At 37.6% G+C, this 22,323-nt stretch overlaps 3 protein-coding genes across 4 annotated transcripts; 2 read left to right on the forward strand and 1 right to left on the reverse strand.

Moving 5' to 3' along the window:
• Positions 1-100: 100 nt before the first annotated feature.
• Positions 101-8,759, reverse strand: LOC112467261. Its single transcript, XM_025035802.1, has 4 exons — positions 8,653-8,759; positions 2,192-2,363; positions 1,093-1,766; positions 101-719 (listed from the first exon to the last, which is right to left on the reverse strand). Exons 2-4 carry the CDS (start codon positions 2,220-2,222, stop codon positions 480-482), a joined length of 945 nt encoding a protein of 314 aa, XP_024891570.1. The 5' UTR covers positions 2,223-2,363; positions 8,653-8,759; the 3' UTR covers positions 101-479.
• Positions 8,760-8,969: 210 nt separating this feature from the next.
• LOC112467262 (collagen alpha-1(XXIV) chain-like) lies at positions 8,970-10,649 on the forward strand. Its single transcript, XM_025035803.1, has 2 exons — positions 8,970-9,176; positions 9,564-10,649. The coding sequence occupies exons 1-2, from the start codon at positions 9,174-9,176 to the stop codon at positions 10,314-10,316; spliced, it is 756 nt and encodes a 251-aa protein (XP_024891571.1). The 5' UTR covers positions 8,970-9,173; the 3' UTR covers positions 10,317-10,649.
• A 42-nt stretch (positions 10,650-10,691) lies between these two features.
• Positions 10,692-22,097, forward strand: LOC112467260 (ataxin-7-like protein 1). Of its 2 annotated transcripts, XM_025035800.1 has the most exons (6): positions 10,692-12,012; positions 12,931-12,987; positions 13,116-13,220; positions 13,645-14,453; positions 15,658-15,708; positions 15,805-22,097. In XM_025035800.1, the coding sequence occupies exons 1-6, from the start codon at positions 11,928-11,930 to the stop codon at positions 16,615-16,617; spliced, it is 1,920 nt and encodes a 639-aa protein (XP_024891568.1). In that variant the 5' UTR covers positions 10,692-11,927; the 3' UTR covers positions 16,618-22,097. The 2 variants fall into 2 exon arrangements, with proteins under 2 accessions (XP_024891568.1, XP_024891569.1); XM_025035801.1 differs by lacking the exon at positions 15,658-15,708.
• The last annotated feature ends 226 nt before the right edge of the window (positions 22,098-22,323 follow it).

Here is a 22,323-nt window from a genome sequence, read left to right on the forward strand (position 1 = left end):
TTTAGAAAATTGTAACTTTTGTAATTAGAAATCGGATCAGAAATCGGATATTGATTAAAAAACAAATTTTGATAAAGTGTGCAAAGATATATAATCAATATAAATTTAATATAGACTTTTATTTCTTGCCGTTCTTACAATATTATACAAGTAATAAAGCTTTATTCTCACATATAAAAATTCAACATTTCAATGTTATGACTTTTGCTTATTAATTATTGTCAACATTAGTACGATATAATTTAATTTATAATTATCCCAGATGTCATTCACACGCAACATAAATATTTGCAATATGTTCAACGTGAAAATGTAATATTGCACAATTCCATTATTGCATAACCGTTTGAAATTTAGATAATAAAAGAAAAAATAATCAAAATAAGTCACTTTGCGACAAGTGAATTTCTTAATTTCGCCTTTCATATCAAACGTTCGTTATTTGTTCGTGCACTATGTAGCACCGACAGTGAAACTATTTAGTTATCTTCCTCGGACGAATCGTCGATTAACCACCTGCCTATGAAGATACTAGCGGGCTCAGCTTCTTTCACAGCTGGCGGTTCGCTCTCCGCAGCTTGAATGGATTCGAGCCTAAGCCGTACGTTCTCATAAAGAGTCGTTACCACTGCTTCAGTTATTTTACTCGTCGTTATCACGTTCGATGTACCGGATACAAATTCTGTCGATGTTATGATGATGTGACCATCCGACAAGCTCTGCAGTAAGAAAAAAATAGAGATTAGACTCAATTATCACAGCAATTAAGCGCGTGCCCAGTGAACATAATGTCTCAAATCGGGAGATATGACGTCTTAAAGACATATCTCATACATATCTCCCGATTTGAGACATGCGTGTTGTCTGGGTAATAACGTATTAAACATTACTGCATATTGTGCTTTAATTAAATTATATTTTAATTTAAATTTATATTAACAATAAGTTGAAATTAATTCAAAAACTATTAAAGAGTTAATCATCTGTCAGAGTTCACGATTACAGTAATCTTCATGTTTTACAGAAAAAACGTTCAATTTACAAGTAATTAACGTAAAAATAAATGTACTTAAGTGGTAGAAATGTGCTTACAATATCAGATATAATGTCGCTCTCTTCCCTGAAGCTCTCGGCACTGCCGAAGAAATATGGCACTTTATGCTCGCACATATGCAGGTTCCGGACCTTCCGTATCTGCACCAACTTGCCGTCCTTGAGGCCGAAGACCGGCCTAAGCGCATAGCTGGGTTTCGCGTACAACAAACGTCCCCCGGGCTTCTTATCGATTTTGAAGGTGGTGTAACACTCGCCCTGAGTGAAGTTCTCCATCACGTCGAAGGAATTGTCGCTTCCGATGCCATCGAACATGGCACCTATGCTCAACTGGCCCACGATCATGCGGATCATGTCCAGCTCGCGCGGCTGAATATTCTCGTTCACCACCAGACCATCCAACCCCCGCTTATTGAACTTGATCTCAAACTGATCCTCGTTAACCTCGTAAGCTGGCTGCCGATTTATCGGGCCGGGTGGCACCACCGGTTCCAACGGGTCCAGACTATCCACGTGGAAGCTGCTCGCCTTGGAGTCCTCGAAGTGGCAGCTCAACGTGTCACCGCTCTTCGGCTGGCAGATCAGTTTTGACACCAAGTTTAGCCGCACGCTACCATAGACACCCTCCTCTGGAATCGCCGTGCAGTTCACCTCAACTTGGAATGTGTATTCCGGTCCATGTTCCCATGGCTTGTCCACGGTGAGATGCGCGGCTGAAGAAAAAAGGTCATTATGTCATTGCGCGCACTGAACAAGTTATGACAGCTGATCAGGCGACGTTTATTATTCGACTAGAAAGATTGAATGGGCCGGTTAAGCATGAATGAACCTAGATTAGAGTGGTGGTGACGTCAAACGGGCCGACCGCGACGTTAAGTCTACGGTTAAATATTTCAATTACATAGTGTTTTTCATGTTTCTGATGGATATTATAATATCCATCATATTGTTCGGTTACGCAATCGATTGTTCGATTCGCGACACACCGATTCGGACGCGTATCATTCTGGCTATCGGTACTTACAATAGGACGCTCTTTGACAAAACGAGAATCGATCACAAAGTACCGGAAATGTCGAACGCGATTCGAGTCGAGTCGAGTCGCTATGCAGGTGTCACAATAATCCCAAATTCTCACCTAAAAAGAACGGTATCACTACCACGTTCATGGCGACACCGTGCAACGTTGATCTACTTTAATGGAGTTACTGATGTACGGGCTGCTCTTATACGAGTGGCTAAACTGCACTACTGACCTCTTCTTACGATTAGCCAGCTCCAATTTATCCAAACCCGTTCTCTATTTGGCACTGGAAAATAAAGCGTCTGCATAAGAATAACATCTTTAGAGATCAACGATGGCATAGCGATGGCGTTCGGATAAGAAATAAATAACGATTAAATATATGGCTTTGCGGATTCGATTATTTGTCGACGTATAATTGGATAAACTCTATTTTCAAGCGCACATGTGTTATATTTATAAATATAAGAGAAGTAGAAGAAAAGACATTTGTGTGAAATAAGAATAATAAAGCTTAATAAAAAATAGGCGATCAAGAAAGTCACTTTTTGACTATATTTGTTATTTAAATTAATTTTTCTTATTGGTCTTGCTAATATCCGTCGTGATTTATCTATGAATCGTGCATAATAAAAAGTACTTAATAATTATGTTCAATAAAGCCATATCTAAAGGAAAATAAGATGCCCAAGAGATTTCTTATCACAAATTGTACCTGTCGTTTCATATCCATGAGATTAAGAATCAATTTCCATGTGATTGTGACGAATATTAGAAGTAATTCTATTAGGTATTATAATAAAATATTAGAAGCTTCTAAAAACTATCACAAATATACGCAAGGAGAAAAAATCGCGCATTAAGATTTTCCCGTTAGATTTCAATCTGCCCTTCGCGGATGATCTCTGACACTGACAATAGGCAGTGATGAGTCTTAATCGAATAATGGAGTGGACCTAACTGACCTAGGAGAAACGGCACTCTAACGAAATCTATCGTGTTGATACGAAACGATTCGGTCACATACTATCAGTCGAGAGTTTAACGAATCGGTGCACCAATAAGAGTAATATCTATCGCTAAACACACTGTTAATTAATATATATATATGTATATACATTATAAAAATATAAAATTCTTTAGGATGCGTGTGTGGATAAATATAGCAATAAAATTGGGATCGCAAACTCTTGTTGGCGGAATGGAGTACGCGTGCCCCGTAATATATGTCGTAAGACTCGGTGCAGTCGCGTCATAATTGAGACGTAAAATATTTGAACGGCCGATACCTACAACGGAGTATGTTTATTGACCCAAGGTCATTGTAATGATTTCATAAGCGATGAAGTGCGCTCGTCATGCGCGGTCTATGGACGATTTAGCAAAAGCAAACGTTGATATAGCAATCCTGTGCGCTAACATAGGAGGTCTGTATGTAACGCATCTCTTCCTTCGTAAGTTCTTGAATTAGAAGTGTATCCGAAAAATTATTTACACAAATGATAAATCAGGCCGATTGATACGTTTGTGTGAGCATCGCAAATTTAAGAAAAAACTTGCACTATTACAAAATTTGCGAAGGAAATGTAACTTGTGGAATATCTTTGTGGTTAATACTCGAGCAAGAAAGTGGAGTTCTCGCGGATCAAGTGACATAATTTTGCCATTAACACATGGATAAGACAATGATCTCGTTTGTGATATTTAAGTAGGTAAGATGACCGATAAGAAATGACATATAAGTTAGCTTATATTAACTTATGCTGCTTAAGCACTTTAGCTTAAAGACCACCGAAATAGATTTTTGCATTTTAGTCAATTTGCTATTTAGCTCTTCATTTTATATATACAATTATTGTACAAAAATATATAAATAACACAAAATATAATTTTATTTTAAATTATTCATATTGCATAAGTATGATGTATTATAATTAATTGAGGAGATTGTGAGGAGAATCAGAAATGTTGAGAATTTTTTTAGATTTTTTTTACTAGTTAGTTTTTGAGATATATAATACTACAACATTAAAGAATCTTGAACTTTGTTATAAATGATCTAAAAACTAATCGGTGGCAAAATTTAAAATAATTTACATGCTAATATTATTTATAAAACAGTTTGTATGTACATTCAAACGGCATAAAGATTGCTTGTAAAAATTGCAATAATTTCTTCGTATTGATAACAATATTATAATGTTCGACTTTCAAATAGAACCAATATGGCCATCTAGTAGTACAATTCTGCAACTGAAACCAAGTTCTTCTCACAATCAGACGATAATTACGTAATTTCGAGAAATCAAATACCGATATCAAATATACAGGAATTAAGAATTGTATAATTTTCACGGAAAAAATGCGGAAACCAGCGGAAGAAACTTTAGCTAATATATCCTTCGGAATTAATCTTTCATGATCTCCGACATCGAGGTAAATCGAACATAATGATTTAATTGTGATAGTATTATATCTTGAATGTATACTTCCTGTTTTACAAATTGTACAAGAATTTATATATACATAAAAAAAATTAAAGATTACTTGATAAAAATCGCGTGCTATGTTAACAACTTAATTTTAACATAGGCATGAATATATTCTCTTATGATATTTTATATTTATGTATATTTATGTAAAAATTTTATGCGATTATTGCTGATAGATTTATATATACGTATGTATGTAATGTATACATGTATCACTTAAAATATATGTTCTGTAATTAACGAAAGTTTTAAATGGAACTGTAGTTCCTAGAATTTTAAGTTTGGAAATTTTAACACAAAAATCGATAAAGTATCAAGAGAACATAATCGGCAAAGAGGATGCACTATGTAAAATTATATATTTCACAATTTTGTAAAACCCACCATTTAAAAGTAAATATTTAAGACTGAAAGAAACTTGATAGAAGATTAAGATTGATAAATGACTGTGGAATAATGGGGCTTACGTAACAATGTCACGACTAGTTTCGCCGTACCATCCTGGCACAAGGAAATCGAACTGTTGCATTTATAACGTACCTTCCTCCTGCTTATTCCTGTACATTTATCGATTCAAGAACGGCGTGTTTATTTTATCTCTTGTCTATCTATATGTCTCTTGTAAGAATTATAATTTTTTAGAAAGTGGTTGTGTGTCATACAAAAATCTCGAGATACATTTAAAATATAATCATGAAAGCTTTTTGGAAATAAAAGTTATGTACATTTGTACATAATTCAAGAAGAATAATACTCTATTATTCGCACACACAATCTTTTATATTCAACATTTTTTAAGTAAAAATAAAAACAAATACTATTATTGAGTAATAGATTAGCATATTTCATTATGCTAAAGACACTATATGTTTAAATTTAAAATTGATTTCCAATACACTTCCTTATCGATGATTCTGCGTCGTTGTATTATATAATTTTTGTTCGATGACAAAAAAAAATCCGTCACAAATCACGAACAGTTATTTTTATAATATCGTATGATTTAAATTTTATTTCATGTTATGCCATAATACGATGACGAATACGATTAGACGATAATTTATTATCTAAGGTTTTTCGATATAATTATTATTGCACTATTAATTTTATTATTACTTAATTAACAGCTATATTGCTTTATTATAATGTTCGACTATAAAAAAGATGTATAATTATATATAATTTATTCTCATAATTGTTTTATATATCTATAATATATAAATAAAATATAACAATAATAACAATAACAAATTACATAAATAATATAATAAATAGGGAGGTTGTATATATTTATTCATAATTTAATTTAAAATTTCTAGTAACTACTAGTGCGCGAAATGCAGGAATACATCACTATTTACTTTACTATTTCTTTATTGATCTGCATATCAAAGATCATCGTTTTTCATTCGTGCAAGCGAGTATCTGACGCGCAGTTATTCCAATGACGTAGGTGATTCCGAACTTTATATACACAGTGACTTATGTTATAAACCCACGTGGCAAGTTTTTAGGCGTGTCGAGGTTGATTTGTACAAATATGTAATACAGAATAAATATAATAAATTTTTTCGCTAAAGCGTTTATCTGAAGTATTAATAGAAATATTCGTCTTATAAAAATAAATTAGCATTTTTAGAATATAATATTCAAGTTATAAATGCGGGCAAATCTATCTTGAGATCCATTTTTTAGCTACTTATATTTATCATAGAAAATGATCTTAAAACCCAATTGTCTCATCGTGATCGAGCAGTTTTGCCATTTGCACGATTTTGATGACAACAAATGTTTATGAAAGTCGTACTGCAAACGAGATTTCGCTTTATCATTTTTAACGGGAACTATGACTTCTCGCTGGTAACTCACGGTGAAATTTATCACGCCTGATAGTTCAAAGCTGGTTGGGAAAAACCCAGTTCAGCACCGTTTCCATTAAAGCCCGCAGCAGCAAGCGGCCTTTAATTCCCACAATCTGATTCCATCATGGTCAGACGAGAAGAACGATCGTAAATACGTTTTGCTTTAACTATTTCTGTTTCGCGTGACCGCGATTTGCGAGAAAATCGTAAAAGCGCTCTCGATTAGATGCACAAGCACGAAGGCAGTGTAATTCACAAAGAGAAGCATCGTATGCCTCATCTAATCACTTCTGAGAAAATTTCGTTGCCATTTAGAGTGACTTAAGATGTGGCTGAAGATACACTGTCTACGTCAATTTTCTATTGTAATGACTAAGTTTCTATTGTAAATTATATATAAATAAATTCGTATTGGACATACATGCACATGGCATGAAGTACTATTATATATATATTATTATAAATTAAAAATCTTAATTTTACGTAATGTGGCTTAGTACGTTACTGAAATTAAACTTCTCGTGCCTACGCTACTTAAGTGTTTTTCAAGACATCCCGTGCAGATTACTGATCTGGTATTTCCGCGTTGATACGCCAACGGCAAAACTGGAATTTTGCTTTAACCAAGTGGACGTACTTAAACGATGATTTTTCATCAAGAATAAGAGTAAACATTCCGTTGTCACAGAACGAGAAAAAAATCTGTTCGTTCCAAGAACCGACAAAGAAACCGCGGCTCGAACGTGAAAACCGCGTGAAGATAAAAATCTGAAAACAAAAGTCGGAATACAACGGAAAAAACGAGTTCTAAGAAAATGTTCAGAGGAAAATGTACTAATTTTCCATCCTCCTGTCGTTCCTGTATGTTATTAATTGTTTGTGTCGCTGTTTTGTAATTACCATAGTTCACGCGAGTTATCGATAAAATATATAAGCGAACTTAATTGCGACACCCGAGATATTTTTTATGTGGGATAAGTGCTGCACATAAGCTTGGAAAAATAATGTAATAGTTATCAAAGTACTATCTATATTGAATGTTCTGCGAATGATTTATGATAAAAGATTTGCAAAATATGTAATTCTTGATATTACTGTAACATTACTCCTAATGATCCTTTCTTCGTAATGATCGAGAATCTGTAGTTAAAAGCGACATGTGAGAATTTAGTTGATACATCACAAATAATAAGATAATTTTTATCTTCCATATATCTTTTTTATTACGCGTATGATAAAGATTACGTTGCCATGAACTGCCGATCGTACAAATAATTTTTGCAATCCGCTTTTGCTTTCATACGTTGCTTATCTTTTAAACATTAACGAGAATGGCGCGCTCCATCAGGAATCTATAAAAATATGCTAGCATTAAAAGTATCGGTACTTTCCAGAGGTCTTTGTAAGGTTACGGCATCGTTTGAGATATCATTTTTTACTAATGTTTCTCGTTAATGTAATTAAATAATCGCATCGAAATTTCCGCGTGGATTTTGCTGCTATCGCTGTTTCCATGAAATTCGTTCCAGGCAAAAATTCATGCGAATAAACAACTCGTATCTCTTTCTTCACGAACAATATCTGCGGATTCGCAATGACATGGATTTATCGACTTAATTAAATTCAACATCTTGTTAAAACCGCAATGAAAAGCCACGATAAATATGGGCGAAGATATAACGTGCTGGCGAAGCTGGAAAAGCATGAAATTTGTCAGTGTTGCTGACAATGCTGACCTTGCAATTTCACGGTTCGCTATTCAGACATGATTATTCCAAAATTCTCATAATCTTTCGAATGCATACCTAGGAAATAAGTTCATTCATTATTCACTCTCGATTGTTATTGACTAATTAGAAATTAACAGAAGAATAACATCGGAATTACGAAATTCTAAATTTCGTATTCTCTAGAATGTCTAGAAGATTGTAATTCTGAAAAAGTGAAAAGATAAGTCAAACTGAATGGTTGCAAAATCCGAATTTCAAGGTATTATTATTTATTTCTTTTTTTCCTCGATATTATAGAAGAGCTTGATATGCAATAGAAGGAACAAAACCTTGTTTTATATATATAGTATATATTAGGTTATTAGGTATTTAGGAGCATGAGGAGGAGTGTGTGTGTGAATGAATAAGGAAATGATTGTAAACCAAGTCCACTTTCTGGCTGTTATGCTAAAGTTAATAAACTATATATATATAGTATATATTCCACATACTCCTTCTGTGTTTAGAATCACATTTAGCAAATAATATCACCAAATCTTGTGCGAATTCGAATTTAGAGAATTCACCGATCGCGGAATTTACGCGCGTGAATGAACCGAGATCGAAAGAATGACTGAAGACGTAACTTGATCGTCGTGATAAATTGCGAGTTCATTTTCTTCGCTCGAAACTTGGCTCGCGGATGCGCATTCAGGGAATATTTTCTTATCCGGCGGTGATGATTTATTTACATCACTTTGCAGACTTTAACGTCCAGCAAGATAACGCAAATCCAACGACTGGGGGAAGTTGCAGTCAAGTTTCCCACAGACGCATGACTCGTCGGTTTCGTAGTGGGGATCACGGTAAAATCGAGCGATTTATATAGAAGAAGGAATGCTTGCCACACCAGCATTTGAGTTTCGAACGGTGAATCGCATGATCGTTAAATCTCCCAGTCCCGTTGGATATCACTGGTGAAATTTTTGCGTGTTTATCGAGTTTACTAAACGCCTCGAGATATTTGACAATCATGGTAAATAGACTTTTCTAATGTGGTATATTTTATAATGATTATTCCCATTAAGAGAATAATTTCTGTAATTTCTATAATTTCTCTAATTTTAAATAATTTTAAATACATTTTTTTATAAACAAACATTTACAAAGAGAGAGAAAAAAAGGGGAATTTATTGTTTCTCAATCAAGAATATTATGTATTAGTATTTATATTATACTATGTGTAATTTAGAAGAGAGATTGTTTGGATAATTTATATTTATTTTAGTATCAACGTTTAGTTAATAATAATCTTCCTAAATAATTTAAATTTGTTAAATAATGCAGATACGAAATTCTTATAATTTTTTGAAAGTATAATCATTCTTCGTTTATCGAAATTGAGATTATTTTCCCATTACAGCTGAAATACACCATACTCTTCACCACTGTGTTCTGCATGGTGCAGTCGCAACGGCCGTGGCATGCTGGGAGCGGTTCTCGTCTGCCTCAAGTTCTGCCTCAATATATCGATGAGCGAATAGCGGCGGAGCAAGCAGCTCAAGCAGGTCAAGCAGCTCAAGGGAACCAAACCATACCGAATCAAGGGATTCAAGGAACCTCAGGGAGCCAAGGAGCTCAAGAAATTCCTGTGCGCCAAGGGGCACAAGGAATCCCAGTGAATCAAGGAGCTCAAGAAATTCCAGTGCGCCAAGGGGCACAAGGAATCCCAGTGAACCAAGGGGCTCAAGGAATCCCAACTTATCAAGGGGCTCAAGGAATCCCAACTTATCAAGGGGCTCAAGGAATCCCAACTTATCAAGGGGCTCAAGGAATTCCAACTTACCAAGGGGCTCAAGGAAATTCAGCTGAACAAGAAGTTCAAGGAACTCCAATAACTGGTACCGGTAACACGCTGCTCGGAAACCGAATTGACAGTGGAGATGGCGGTTTTGCAGCTGCACCGCCTCTGAGCACGACCATAAATCCAGCTGATCTACCGGTCGATGCTCACGGCGATATTGACCTGGTGAACAGGATCAAGACCTGGCCGAGGGACAAGCAACCCTTCTGGTACATCAACTGGCAGGCGATCCAAGCCCATCGTGGCGACGTGAACAACACTGGCCAGCCAGCTCAGACGCAACCGAACTCGAGATCGTTCTTCGCGGGTTAAGACTTAAGACACCGGACAAATTCTAAATCGGACAACCGACAAGACTGTAAATTTAAGCATTTGCTTCTAGCAGTAAGATAAGGATCGTCGATATTTATGGTCGTTGACGACAGCGGTTATTCCTAGTCAAAACTGTCTCTTTGGAGAACGCGATTTCACATTTACGTTTCGAAGAGTCGTCAAACAGAATTATTTATATCGATCCGGTTTCTCGAGGACAGAGGATTCGGATTTTCGGACGCGATCGAAAGAAAGGTCACGTGATTGTGCGAATTCGCATGACTTGCTTTTATATACAATAGAATTAGTGACCGAATTTTTATACGAAAAAAACAGAAATAATGATATTATAAAACTCTAATTACAGAATAAATTTTAATATTTCCAGAAAATAATCATAACATTTATTTCAAAACATTACTGAGGAAAGCCGAAATATATATTTATTAACAGTTCAATCTTTACACGCTGTGAATGCTGTGATTTCTTTATAGTCAAAATTTTCATTGAATCATTATAGATGTTCTTTATAACACAATATAAAGTCACTAATGATTTTTTATAGGAAAAAACTTGTAATTAGATTATTTCCAATATCTTCTTTAATTCGATTTAAAAGCAATTAACATATATCATTTACGATATATTTATATTATTCGTTTTATAAAGACGATAAAAACGATTGGATGAGAGGGAGGGCGGCATCGCGTAGTTTGCATTCAATACAAATTTATCAATGAAGTCATGTGTATGTGAATGACATCGGAGCAACGCGCGACGCGACGCGCGACACAATCCACCTGCCGTCAGCCGTGCAGGACGGTCGGCAGTCGACAATGACGAACGCGCAACGTCGTTTACGTCGTAGTCGTGGTACGCGACTCGACCCGTCGCGATTGGCTGGCCGTTCTGCGCACGTTGCTCGTGCTGCCGACGACTCGTGACGTCAGGGCATCGTCGGCCAATGCTGCCTCGCGGATCCGCAGTGTTGGCCGTGCGCGCGTGCGGGACGCGATAGTGTGTGCGTGCGCGTGTGTGGCTGTCTGTGTGCTCGGTGGGTTCGAGGTTCGAGGAGCCACGCGGAAACGCGAGGACGACCGACGATCGACGACGGACGGACGGAGCACGGAGCACGGAGCACGGAGCTAGCATCTCGGTCGCGCGGCGACGACGACGCGTCGCGAAACGCGAGAAACGGCATCAGACGGTCAGGCGCGATATGTCGATCGAAATTTACGTCTGAGAGGTATCTCGTCGCGACTCGCGCGTGCTACGCGTACTTGGTGGAATCAGCGGGCCGAGCGGGCGGGGAGGGGGGAAACCGTGGACCGTGAATAAGGGCAAGAGGCGGAGGAGAAGGAGGAGGCAAATGCGTCTGGCCGCGGCGCGACACACACACGCGGACGCGACGGCCGCGACGGGAGCGACGGAGATCGCGGGGGTGTGGGAGAGAGCGCGAGCGAGAACGAGGGAGAGTAGATATAGCGTGGAGTATACTACCGCGCCGCACCTGACAGTCCACGCGGCCCGGCCCCCGAAAAACAATCTCGCCACGCTATATACACGCGAGGACCGCGCCGTGTTTCACTCGGAACGCGAGCGCCATTGGCAATGTCGGGAAGTGACAGCCCAACATTCTTTCACGGCCAGCCCTGGTCCAGCTGGATCGAAAGAATCGGACGGGACAAGCCGCTGAGTAAGTGCGCTCAATCTGTCCATCGCGACGCCGCCTCCGCACGCCCGCAGCCCGAGGCCGACGGCCACGGGCGTCGGAGGCGCGCGTACCATAACCTCACTTCGACGCTCCTTTGTCCGGCCGATGGTAGCGCGACACACGCGAGCGTGCGCGAGCGCGCGCGCGCGTGCGTTCGCTCACTCGCGAGGGGCAATGTCGTAGTCGAAGGGGGTGTTGTGTACAATCTATCAATGGCACGGGGGAACGATGGCACGCCGTGATTTCTCGCGTGCGCCCCCGTCGCCAATATGAAGCTTCGCGAATGATTTTCAGGACTGACAATTATGTAATTCGAGCGAGCGTATAACGCTTTCGATCATAGGCAGATAGACTCGATTGACGGTGTCTTTGATATGAGACATTGTTACCGAAAGAAAAAGAGAAAACGAGAATCACGCGACGTTTTCTTTCCTCTCGATTTGATCCTCTCGTGAATTTTGTACAACAGCTGTTATGCATGTATGCTAGATGTAAATAAAAAAGAATAAAGTTGACTTATCAATAAAGTTCTGTGTTCTTTATTTCGTATTTATATTTAAAGGCTGAACTATACACTTGTTGAAGAAATTTTAAATATTTCTATTAATTTGAGAATAATCTTTTAATAGTATATGTTTGAGTGTAGATGTACAGTAAATTTTTCTATATTTTTCAATATAAGCATATTTTGAACGTATGATATTAAGCATGAATATCTGACAGATCTTTAATGTATATGCATGATCCTAATAATCTATTAATAAATGTAATATGTGTATGGGCATGGTTAAAATATTTCATATTTTATTATATAGTATATTATAAAAAACATTTTTTTTCTGGAATAAGTATTTTGTTGATTAATATTTGATACTGTTATGAACATATTTCATGTTTTAGGTGATGAAGAAACAGAAGTCCAGCCATCAAGTTCAGTCACACGTCTTTCTTCAGATGGTAATGATTAGTTTCCTCAATATATATTAAAAGAATAATAATAACAATAATACATGAACACAATCATGCATATTATTTCCTTCTCTCTTAGACATTTTCCGTAGTATTAATATAATGAAATTTTTCAGATATTGATTTATATGGCTTTTGTCCAGAGAGGGATGATTTCTATGGAGTAGTGTGTGAAATATGCGATGCCATAGTGAAACCACAAGCTCTCATTCAACATATGGGTATATATTCATATTTTACTGATTATTACATTAGTGAAATGAGTATGATATGGTCAAGAACCTTAAATATTTTTTATAATGCAGGAAACAACTTGATTCTTGATTTTATGAATGTAATTACAAGCCAAAATTATATTTTGAGAACTTAATAGCAGTACGCAATCAAAAATGCAAAATTTTGACTTATTTCTTAATGGACAATACATATATGTATATATAAAATTTGATGTAATATTAAGTCAAAGTTTTTAGGTTTTAATGTGAAAGAATAATTTTGTTATATCATAAAAAATATGTATATACATAATGATTCCATTTACAGTTATAAGATTTATTCAGTCAAATTATCGAAATATTTAAACTTATTAGCGACTTGTATTGCAGGGATTAAACTTGTATAAACACACCTTCTATTTTGCCACAGAGTGTCGCCATCCTTCCGGCATGGCAAATTTCCCGCCTCCTGCGACTCCAATCGCAAAACCGTCCGTAAAAACTCCCTTCTGCAAGGTCTCCAAACTGAAAAGAAGCACCCAACCATCAGCTCCTTCTTCAGTTTCTTCTGCAATTCCAATTGTTGGCGGCGCGAAGCTGAACCACACGACCGTCAAGCGTACTGCGGATCAGACGAACTTGTCTGCAGGTGGCTCGCTGCCGATCTCCTCGTCACCTCGATCGCCTCTCGAGTCGATCACGGTGCAAACTACCTCTCCTAACGTGGCCGGTTCTTCGAATATTATTAGCGCGCCGACAAGCAGCGGAGGCAGTCCGAGCAAAAGCCCTGGTCCCAGCAGTAGCAGTAGCGGCAGCCAGCCTCGTCGGAAGAGACTTAAAGCGGATCGTTCGTTGCTCAAAGACCGCGAGTACGATCCCGACCGGCACTGTGGCGTATGGAACGAGGAGACCGGCAAGCCCTGCACCAGGTCGCTCACATGCAAAGCGCACACTGTCTCGCTGCGCCGAACGGTCGTCGGTCGCAGCAAGACCTTCGACAAGCTCCTCGCGGAACATCGTGCCGCGAAGGAGCAGCCGAATAGCGGCGGTAGCCGGCAGACGACGAAGGTGACGGTCTCCGGCACCGTCACCGTGTCCTCGGCCGTTACCGCCGCCGCTGCCGCCGTATCCAACCTAAATAATCCCCTTGCTCCCAACACTCCGGTATCCATTGCCGACACGGAAACGCCAAGCTCACCACCCGTATTGTCGTTACCGGACACGTATCCACTGCCAAAGGTAAGACCAAACAACTGCTTTTTCGTATTTCGCAATTTTGTATCTAAAATTTTCTCAGACATACATATACTTCCCCCCCTTCTTTCCCCTCCCCCAAATTTCCTGTTTCTGTACTATCCTCGGTGTGAATCTTCTTCATTTGCTACGCTATTGTTACTATTATGATTAGGCTCTTTTGCGCGAACAATCTGTGTCAAGAAAACAAGATTGCTCGCGCAATGATGAAATGAAAGTTTCAGTTTGATTGTGTGTAGTTGAAATAAAGTTGTATAAGTACTGTTCTTTTATGTACATACATATATTATTATTTTCGGTGTATCTGAGAAAAATACGGGAGATAAATATATGGCTCTCTTACTTTCTATCGAAATTAATGTGTACGTTCCGATAAGTTTGAGATATTGTGCATGATGTTGTCTCTCTTTCTTATTTTTTATTAAGCTTTAAAAAGAACTTTCATTTCTGCATACTGTTATAGTAATAGATGTTGGAAATAGATGCTGACTCGAAGAAGGTGATATAGAAATACCTCTTTCTAGAAATGTAAAAATAAATTTGTTTCACTTGATCAAGTTAAGCTCAGACGAGCTGTTCTAGGAATTCTAAAAATTCTAGTGGTCCTCAGGAAATTGAAATCCGGACATATCCGGAACGAATAATATCAGAAGAAATTCACCACGTACCTTTCACAAAAATAAATATCAAATCCAACATTTCATATCCATATATCATCATATTCTTAAATTTACGTAGTACGATTTTGATATTATGTTTTACAGATTATTTTTAATTTATTAAGAACAAAGTTTATTTGAGTGCGTATATTTTTATGCTATACAATTTTTTTTTAATTATAAAATTTATTTTTAATAGATAATAAAAGAACCAAAACCGCTTAAAAAATATATAGATAGATTAAAATATTTCATATTTTTAATTTGTTATATGCACAATTTTTCTTAAATACTTTGGCTGTCTGATAAAAAGATAAATGTCATCAATCTTCGTAAATTTCTTTAGATGTTCAAAATATTAAAAATATTTCGTAATCAAAATGGAAACGAAAAAGAAATATAGAATTATACGATTCTGCTGACAAACATGGATCGATCAACCCAGTCGAGACACAACCACAAGTTAACGCGCGTAAAGACAAACGCAGAGAGTGTCGGTTGATACTTGTTTTCTGTTTTTGTTATTGCAGGCTGTTGATTTGCTTTATCGGTGTCTGGCCCCGCATGGCTCCACTAAACCTGTAAGGCATGGTTTCTTTTAGGCACTTAAACGCCACCTCTTCTTACGGGCTCTATAATTCTTACTCTACATAATGCCAATGTTTCTCTCTTTTTAGACCAAACTCGAGGAGGACTTTGTCAATTCGGAGGAGCTGCGGAATCTGGAGTCCACGCTGGTGGTCAATTCTACCGTCGCTGGCAGCAGTAGTAGTAACAGCAGCAGCGGCTCGTCGCAACAGCAATCAAATTCGATGATGGCACCGATATCCGTGATGCTGCCGTCACTGTCCCCGTTACCGGGTGCCAACAGCGAGGAGTCGCCAGGAGTAGCTACTTTGATACCAAGCACTACCACGACACCCACAATGCCAGTCGTACCGGCACCACTGCCAGCCACTTGCGTACAACCACCCACGGTGGTCGCCACGGTGCTCGAAGGCGAGACTCCGGTGGACATCGATGCCGAGACCATGTCCATGTACTCGCCTGTTTACACCACCAAAGATACCAAGTCCCAACTAGTGATGCAGATACAGTCGCGGCCAAATAGCCATTCGTCACAGTCACCCATCTCGGTCAGGAGCTATCAGCAGATGCAAGCTTCCATGCCGAGTCTGAATCTGTTCGAACCGGTGGAGCAGCTGGAGCAACAGCATGCCAGTCAAATCAACGGCAAGAGACTGAACCATGCGAGCTCGGCGTCGCGGCAGCAGAAAAGGCACAAGTCGCAGCATGAACACGTGTTGTATCAATCGTCGCAGGATTTTCCGACGTCTGCGTCGATCCAGGTCGAAGCAACGACCACGTCGTCGCCGTATCCTCACTTTGGCGATATCTCCTGGTCGAATTGTCATCCGGAGCCGTTAGCGGTTAGCCGGTGGCTCCGCATCTCGTCCAGCCGCAAACAATACAACTTTAATATTCACTGACACAAGACCCCACCCACTCCGGGCTGAGGACCGTGTGTCGCGGGCGTCGTTTGTCTACCTCCTTATCTTCACGAGACCCCCTTTTTCTTCACCGTCGCCCACGTCATCATCCTAATCATCGCCGTCACAATCGATGTTGCGTATACAGCCCGTCGAGGGGGGAAGACTCTTGTTTCCGCCATCATCACAATGTGATTAATTCGCGCAACGAGTATCAATCGCGATGTATCACAGATCGCCCTGGATGACACTCCCGTCGAACCTTCAATGCGTGATATCATCTTTCGTAATATCGCGCAGCACGAAGTTTTCAGACCCGGATCACGAGTACGCTGATTGTCGTGAAGCATCGAGGAAGAATTCTCGATCGACGGCTCATGATGATCGCGTATCTGGACGTGTACCTGAATTCGTGAAACTCCATAAAAAGAAAGAACGGGTTGATGTCCCATTTCCGTTTATTCGCTGAATTTATAATGTAGAATAGATGCGAAGAGATCAAGAGCTAAACAGATACGAGAACGATTGAGAGCATTGAGCATGTCTTGATAACAACGAATGAATGAATGAATGCATAACAACGTTGCGATACCATAAAATTTCTGCACAGAAACTTCACGGTCTACTATTGGGTGAGTTATTATACATCTCGTGACGCAGAACATTCCTTCAGTCCTGTTTTCTTAACAACACGTGTCACGACTCTCTCGCAGTGATTACGGAGACAAATTCTTTATTAGATGATTTCGAAGTGCTTTTCAAGGTAAGAATTTGCGTTTTCTATCAAGAATATTTATGTTATAAATCGAATGACATTGCGATTTAATTGTAAAATCTTTCACTAGATCTTTCTACTAAAAGCATAATGATGGACGTATGTTTAATACATCCCAATTCATTTGTAATTTCGTAATCATAGTCGGAATTGAAATTGTTAAGCATATTACGAATTATTTTAAAAAATCTAATTGTGCTGGGTTTTTTAAAGATTCAATATGTTTTTTGAAAGAGAGAAACATGACTTATGGAATATCCTTTATAATTTTTACATTTTGAAATTTCATTTGTACGTATTGCTTCCTTATTATAAATTATTGCCAAGTTCTAAGAGCTTTAATTGAATGAAAAACTGATATAACTGCACATACATTTTTACTGAACGGTAAAGTTATAAGTACGCAATTATTTTCACAGTACAGAATATATATCGTGCATTTTTTATTGAATTGTGCATAAATTTTGTAAATAGATCGCAAATTATTATATCTGTCCCATATTGTACATAGAAAGGCGTTTAGTATCCTCTAAACACATAGTCTTTGCATAGGAGAAAGAACTTTGACTTATATTTCTCCATAATATAAATAGATTGTACATATGATTGTGCAATCACGATTGCACATATATTGTATATACATATATATACATATATATATTTTTTATCGATCACGATCTCTTATCCCTTTTGCATAAATGTATACTCCGAGAATACGAGGCGCCATTATTTAACGTTATACCTGCTTTTTTTCTTTTTTACCGTTTTTGCCATAAGGATATAATAGAAATTGTAGCTCCGAGTGATTTATTTTTCAACTTGGTTTCATTCTACGTTATATTGAATTTCACGGCGAGACGAGACCAGTTTGTAATGTAAATACATAACAGGGACAAATTGAATATAATCGTTGTCAAATAAATTGCGTTTCGATATACATAAATTGAAGAGGCCAATGGATGAAAATTTGAAATTTCTATCGAGCTTGAATTGGCATATGCGATAAATTTCAGAAATGACAATTTATCTTTAAGTGGAACTCTTTCGTAAAAAGACATAATAAATTTACTTCATCTATTTGCTCTTCAATAATAGCGAATTTGTATTCATCTCCGCTTACCAGTAAAAGTCCTCGTAAATCTACGCGAACGACTGTGTGGCACGATCGATTATTGCACTGATTAAAGCGCTGATAAAGTGCTAGGTCCTTACTCTTCCTTATCCTTGTAGGATATGAAATGAACAAAATGTTTTGATATATGTGACTAAATATTATAATGTAGCTGTGTTACTGTTTAATTATTATATAATTATTAGATTATGACGCGTACTCAACTTATGACATAAACGAATTAATATATATTATAGAGATAAAATTTTTCGAAAATTCCTTTTCTAAGACTTTCTACTCAGGCCTGCGCTTTGTTTTTAGCGCTTCGTTTATAGAACGATTGATCGATCGCTCCGAATAAATCGTAGACGTATCACGTAGGTTTGCACGCGGACCCAAACAGACAGATTAGTGAGCTACTCAATCCCGCTGTATTCACCCAAGACGATTATTTATTTTTGTACGTACTCGTTGATTTGCATCTCTGCGCACTGCAATTTTCCGACGGGTGATGAACGCGCGGGTAACTAGCGATGCGGCAAGACGCATATACGCGGATTTCTTATCATAGATTGTGATATTTAACTATTAATGATTAGTAGGATAATTGTAGATGTGTCTCTATGTGTTCGGCGGCAAGAACGTAGCGCGTTCTATTATTTTCCTGATGGCAGACGGCACGTCTTGCGCGTGTAAGAGGCGCCTTTTGTGCCACCTTCCATCGATTTCGCCTTGTCAAGAAAAAAAATTACTAATCCTGCGGAGACAATCTGCATTGTTCCGCTTAGTTGTTGCTCGCGTATTAATAAATGAATTCCTTTATTGGTGAGCGTAGTGAAAAATTGAAAGATTATAAAAATTAGACAAATTTACGATAATTATTTGGAAAACGGCAAGAGGAATATGGAGAATATGTGTGTGTATGGAGAATATGTGTGTTACGTTATGTACGAATGTAAACAAGCGCTGAATATCGTTACCGCGCAGTATAAAGCGATGCTTCACATCATCGCCACTGATCCTCTCGGCTACCTGAAATCGTGATAACTTGTACATAAATCGTGTAAGCAGATAAATACCCGCGTACCTACGGATATCAATTAGCCGCATAGTTGCATAAGGACGTATTACATATGATGTATATGCATCTGTGTGAATATTGCAAAGGGGGGGAAGGAAGAATCCGCTGGAATTCTCGCAAGCATTGGAATTCTCGAAACTCTAATTGCTTCACGGGCGTCTCACCTACGTAACTTGGCGCGTATAATGCCGCATTTCATATTAGATGTAGTCCTTCCTGATCTGTAGCGTCATTTACTTGACATAAGAATCGTGGGAACGATGAAAATTGCGCGCAACGTTTAGCACTGAATGCGATTCCTTAATTCTGAGCCTCAGTCGCTCGATGTCAACGTAAGACGAGAAACAGGCAGCTACAGTTAGCCCAATATGCGAAATAACACGAGTCAACGAAATGTCGCGGACGGCTAAGTCCATACGCGAAACGATATACAGTTCCCTGTTTTCCTGAAAGCCACCTGTATGTACCACAGTTAGTGTTCATTGCTCGGCGCGTAACGGTCGTGTCAACGGATTGCGAGCGGTCTCGAGAAACGATGCGATTCCGATAGACGAATGATCGTTAAAGAACTTGCTCTTTAGCTAACAATGACTTAATGACTGGAGGAGCCACGGATTTTCCGCGTTATTGTCCAAGCTCCCATACAGCAATAATAGGCGATCCATAATCGATTTATTAGCAATAATAATAAAAAATTTCGTTAACTGTAACGTGTTATTATAAAAAAGCATATTTGTTTCCAAAAGCTTACGCTCTTGCAATCGTCGGCAATGCATAGACAATGTCGATTGGTGCTGGCATGTCTCTGTACTGCTGATGTAAAAAAAGAGGATTGAAAGGGATTCATAGAAATTTATTTTACAAAATTTAAATAAAGAATTTGAATTGTGAATTGATTAAAAAATATTAGATCTTTTTTTCACACATCCACTTTAACAACTGTAATCAGAGTTAAGACATATTGAAAACATTCTTCTACATATACTATATTATACTGGCAATATAGAAACGAATAAAAGAAAATACAATTTTAATCTAATCTTGAACTCGAAATGGATTCCTATGAATTCCTTTTAATTAATTTATTTTTTTATAGAGGCAAACCGCATTAGGGTGACTGAAACCGCTTTGTTACATACCTAAGAAAGTTTCATTTAGTCCTAAAAGAGGGAAAGAAAACAAAGGAGAGAGAAACGAGAGAAGCGACAATTGTATTTTTCTTCGACTCGACTCCCCCTTGCTTCGTTAGTGCGCGCGGCACGAAACGATTAGTATTTTAATTAATTGTAACGAATCCGCGTGAAACTGTGGTGCGGTGGATTAATACATAGTAGATTGATAAATTGATAAAGACTGAATATATCGATGAGATCGGAAGGACTCATCCGGCAAATTTGATTGCTGATGACTTTTAGCGAATTTTTTAAATATATTTTTTCCTCAAATAGCGCGTATAAAACATTCACTTAATTTCCGACATATCGGTATTATATGTTGCTTTATTATGTTGTTGAAACGTGTGCACGTTACCGTTTAGAACGACGGATAGTCGATCTATTTCTCTTTAGCACTGTAATTTCACGTGGAGGAATTAAAAAAAAGGGACACTCTGACTTCAGGTTTATCATAAAGCAAGATATTTTGTGGCATTTAATTTAAATATATGTTTTATATTTATTTGTAAATTGTTTTTTTTATTTGTCCATTTGTACCTTACACCCATTCGTCGATTTATTATATTATCTTTTTTTCTAGTTATACGCATGTACTAGTAGATAGAGAAACTTTTCATGTAAGGATTAGAGATATGTCGCGAAGAAGGCTCGTACAAAATCTGCATACATTATGCGTACTGTCGCTTATTATCACATATCATTGTATGGGTATATGGTAATGGGAATATTTTTTAATAAACGGATTACTTTTATTATTATAGTTAGGAAAAATTGAGGAAAAACTTTTATTACTCCATTTACTCATCATGGTCGAAGTTATGTAAATGGACGGAAAGCCTGTAGACTGAACAAGAAAACATAATTCGTATTTGGTTATTACACGGGCTATACCATGTTGTGCATGTGTAATGGCATCCATGTCAAATGATAATGAGAGGTCCCATGTCCCACTACTTATCATTTACCAGATGATCTGAGAGGTGGCGATCGAATAAAAACAGACGAAATTTTTAATCGGATTTGAACTCGGCTCATTATAGACCAGTGCACATCTCGCTGCATCACGATCGCCACCCATTTATGTACAATATTATGACGCAATATTCCGATTATGTCGTATTATCTATGTGCTGTAACAATTATTCGATAATTAACGCGGCATGTATAATTAACAAATATTTGAAATTGTATATCATGTGATTTCGTAATTTCACTGTCTGTTGACGTGTAAATTTTATTAATATCGCTCATTACGAATTAAAAGTATCGGTGGTATTCATATGATGTCAAAACTTTATTATACGTCATTAAAAAAATCTTTTCATTAAAATTCTCATCATATATAAATGTATAAATTGTATAAATAAATTGCTTCATGAGTGCTTTTTGAAGGATTCTAAAAAAAAAATACGTATCTCAGTAGCAACATTTTATTTCTCAACATTATATAGCATCCCATTCTTTTTTTAACGAAAGTCTAATCTCAGATTTAATGTAACTTCATATATTAAGTGCAATTAAAATTATAAAAGTCATAAACGGTAAAAATCTTGGATAAAATTTT

The sequence above is a fragment of the Temnothorax curvispinosus genome, unplaced genomic scaffold, assembly GCF_003070985.1.
Source record: "Temnothorax curvispinosus isolate PA1 unplaced genomic scaffold, ASM307098v1 QBEX01017109.1, whole genome shotgun sequence".
Lineage (NCBI taxonomy): Eukaryota > Metazoa > Arthropoda > Insecta > Hymenoptera > Formicidae > Temnothorax > Temnothorax curvispinosus.

Excerpts from the sequence above, each read along its gene's own strand:
- LOC112467260 (XM_025035800.1), top strand. The coding sequence starts at position 11,928 with ATGTCGGGAAGTGACAGCCCAACATTCTTTCACGGCCAGCCCTGGTCC. Across the intron at positions 14,454-15,657 it reads ACACGTATCCACTGCCAAAG|GCTGTTGATTTGCTTTATCG; the intron begins GTAAGACCAAAC and ends TTGTTATTGCAG. Across the intron at positions 15,709-15,804 it reads CGCATGGCTCCACTAAACCT|ACCAAACTCGAGGAGGACTT; the intron begins GTAAGGCATGGT and ends CTCTCTTTTTAG.
- LOC112467261 (XM_025035802.1), bottom strand. The coding sequence starts at position 2,222 with ATGAACGTGGTAGTGATACCGTTCTTTTTAG. Across the intron at positions 1,767-2,191 it reads AGTGATACCGTTCTTTTTAG|CCGCGCATCTCACCGTGGAC; the intron begins GTGAGAATTTGG and ends TTTTTTCTTCAG. Across the intron at positions 720-1,092 it reads GCGACATTATATCTGATATT|AGCTTGTCGGATGGTCACAT; the intron begins GTAAGCACATTT and ends TTCTTACTGCAG.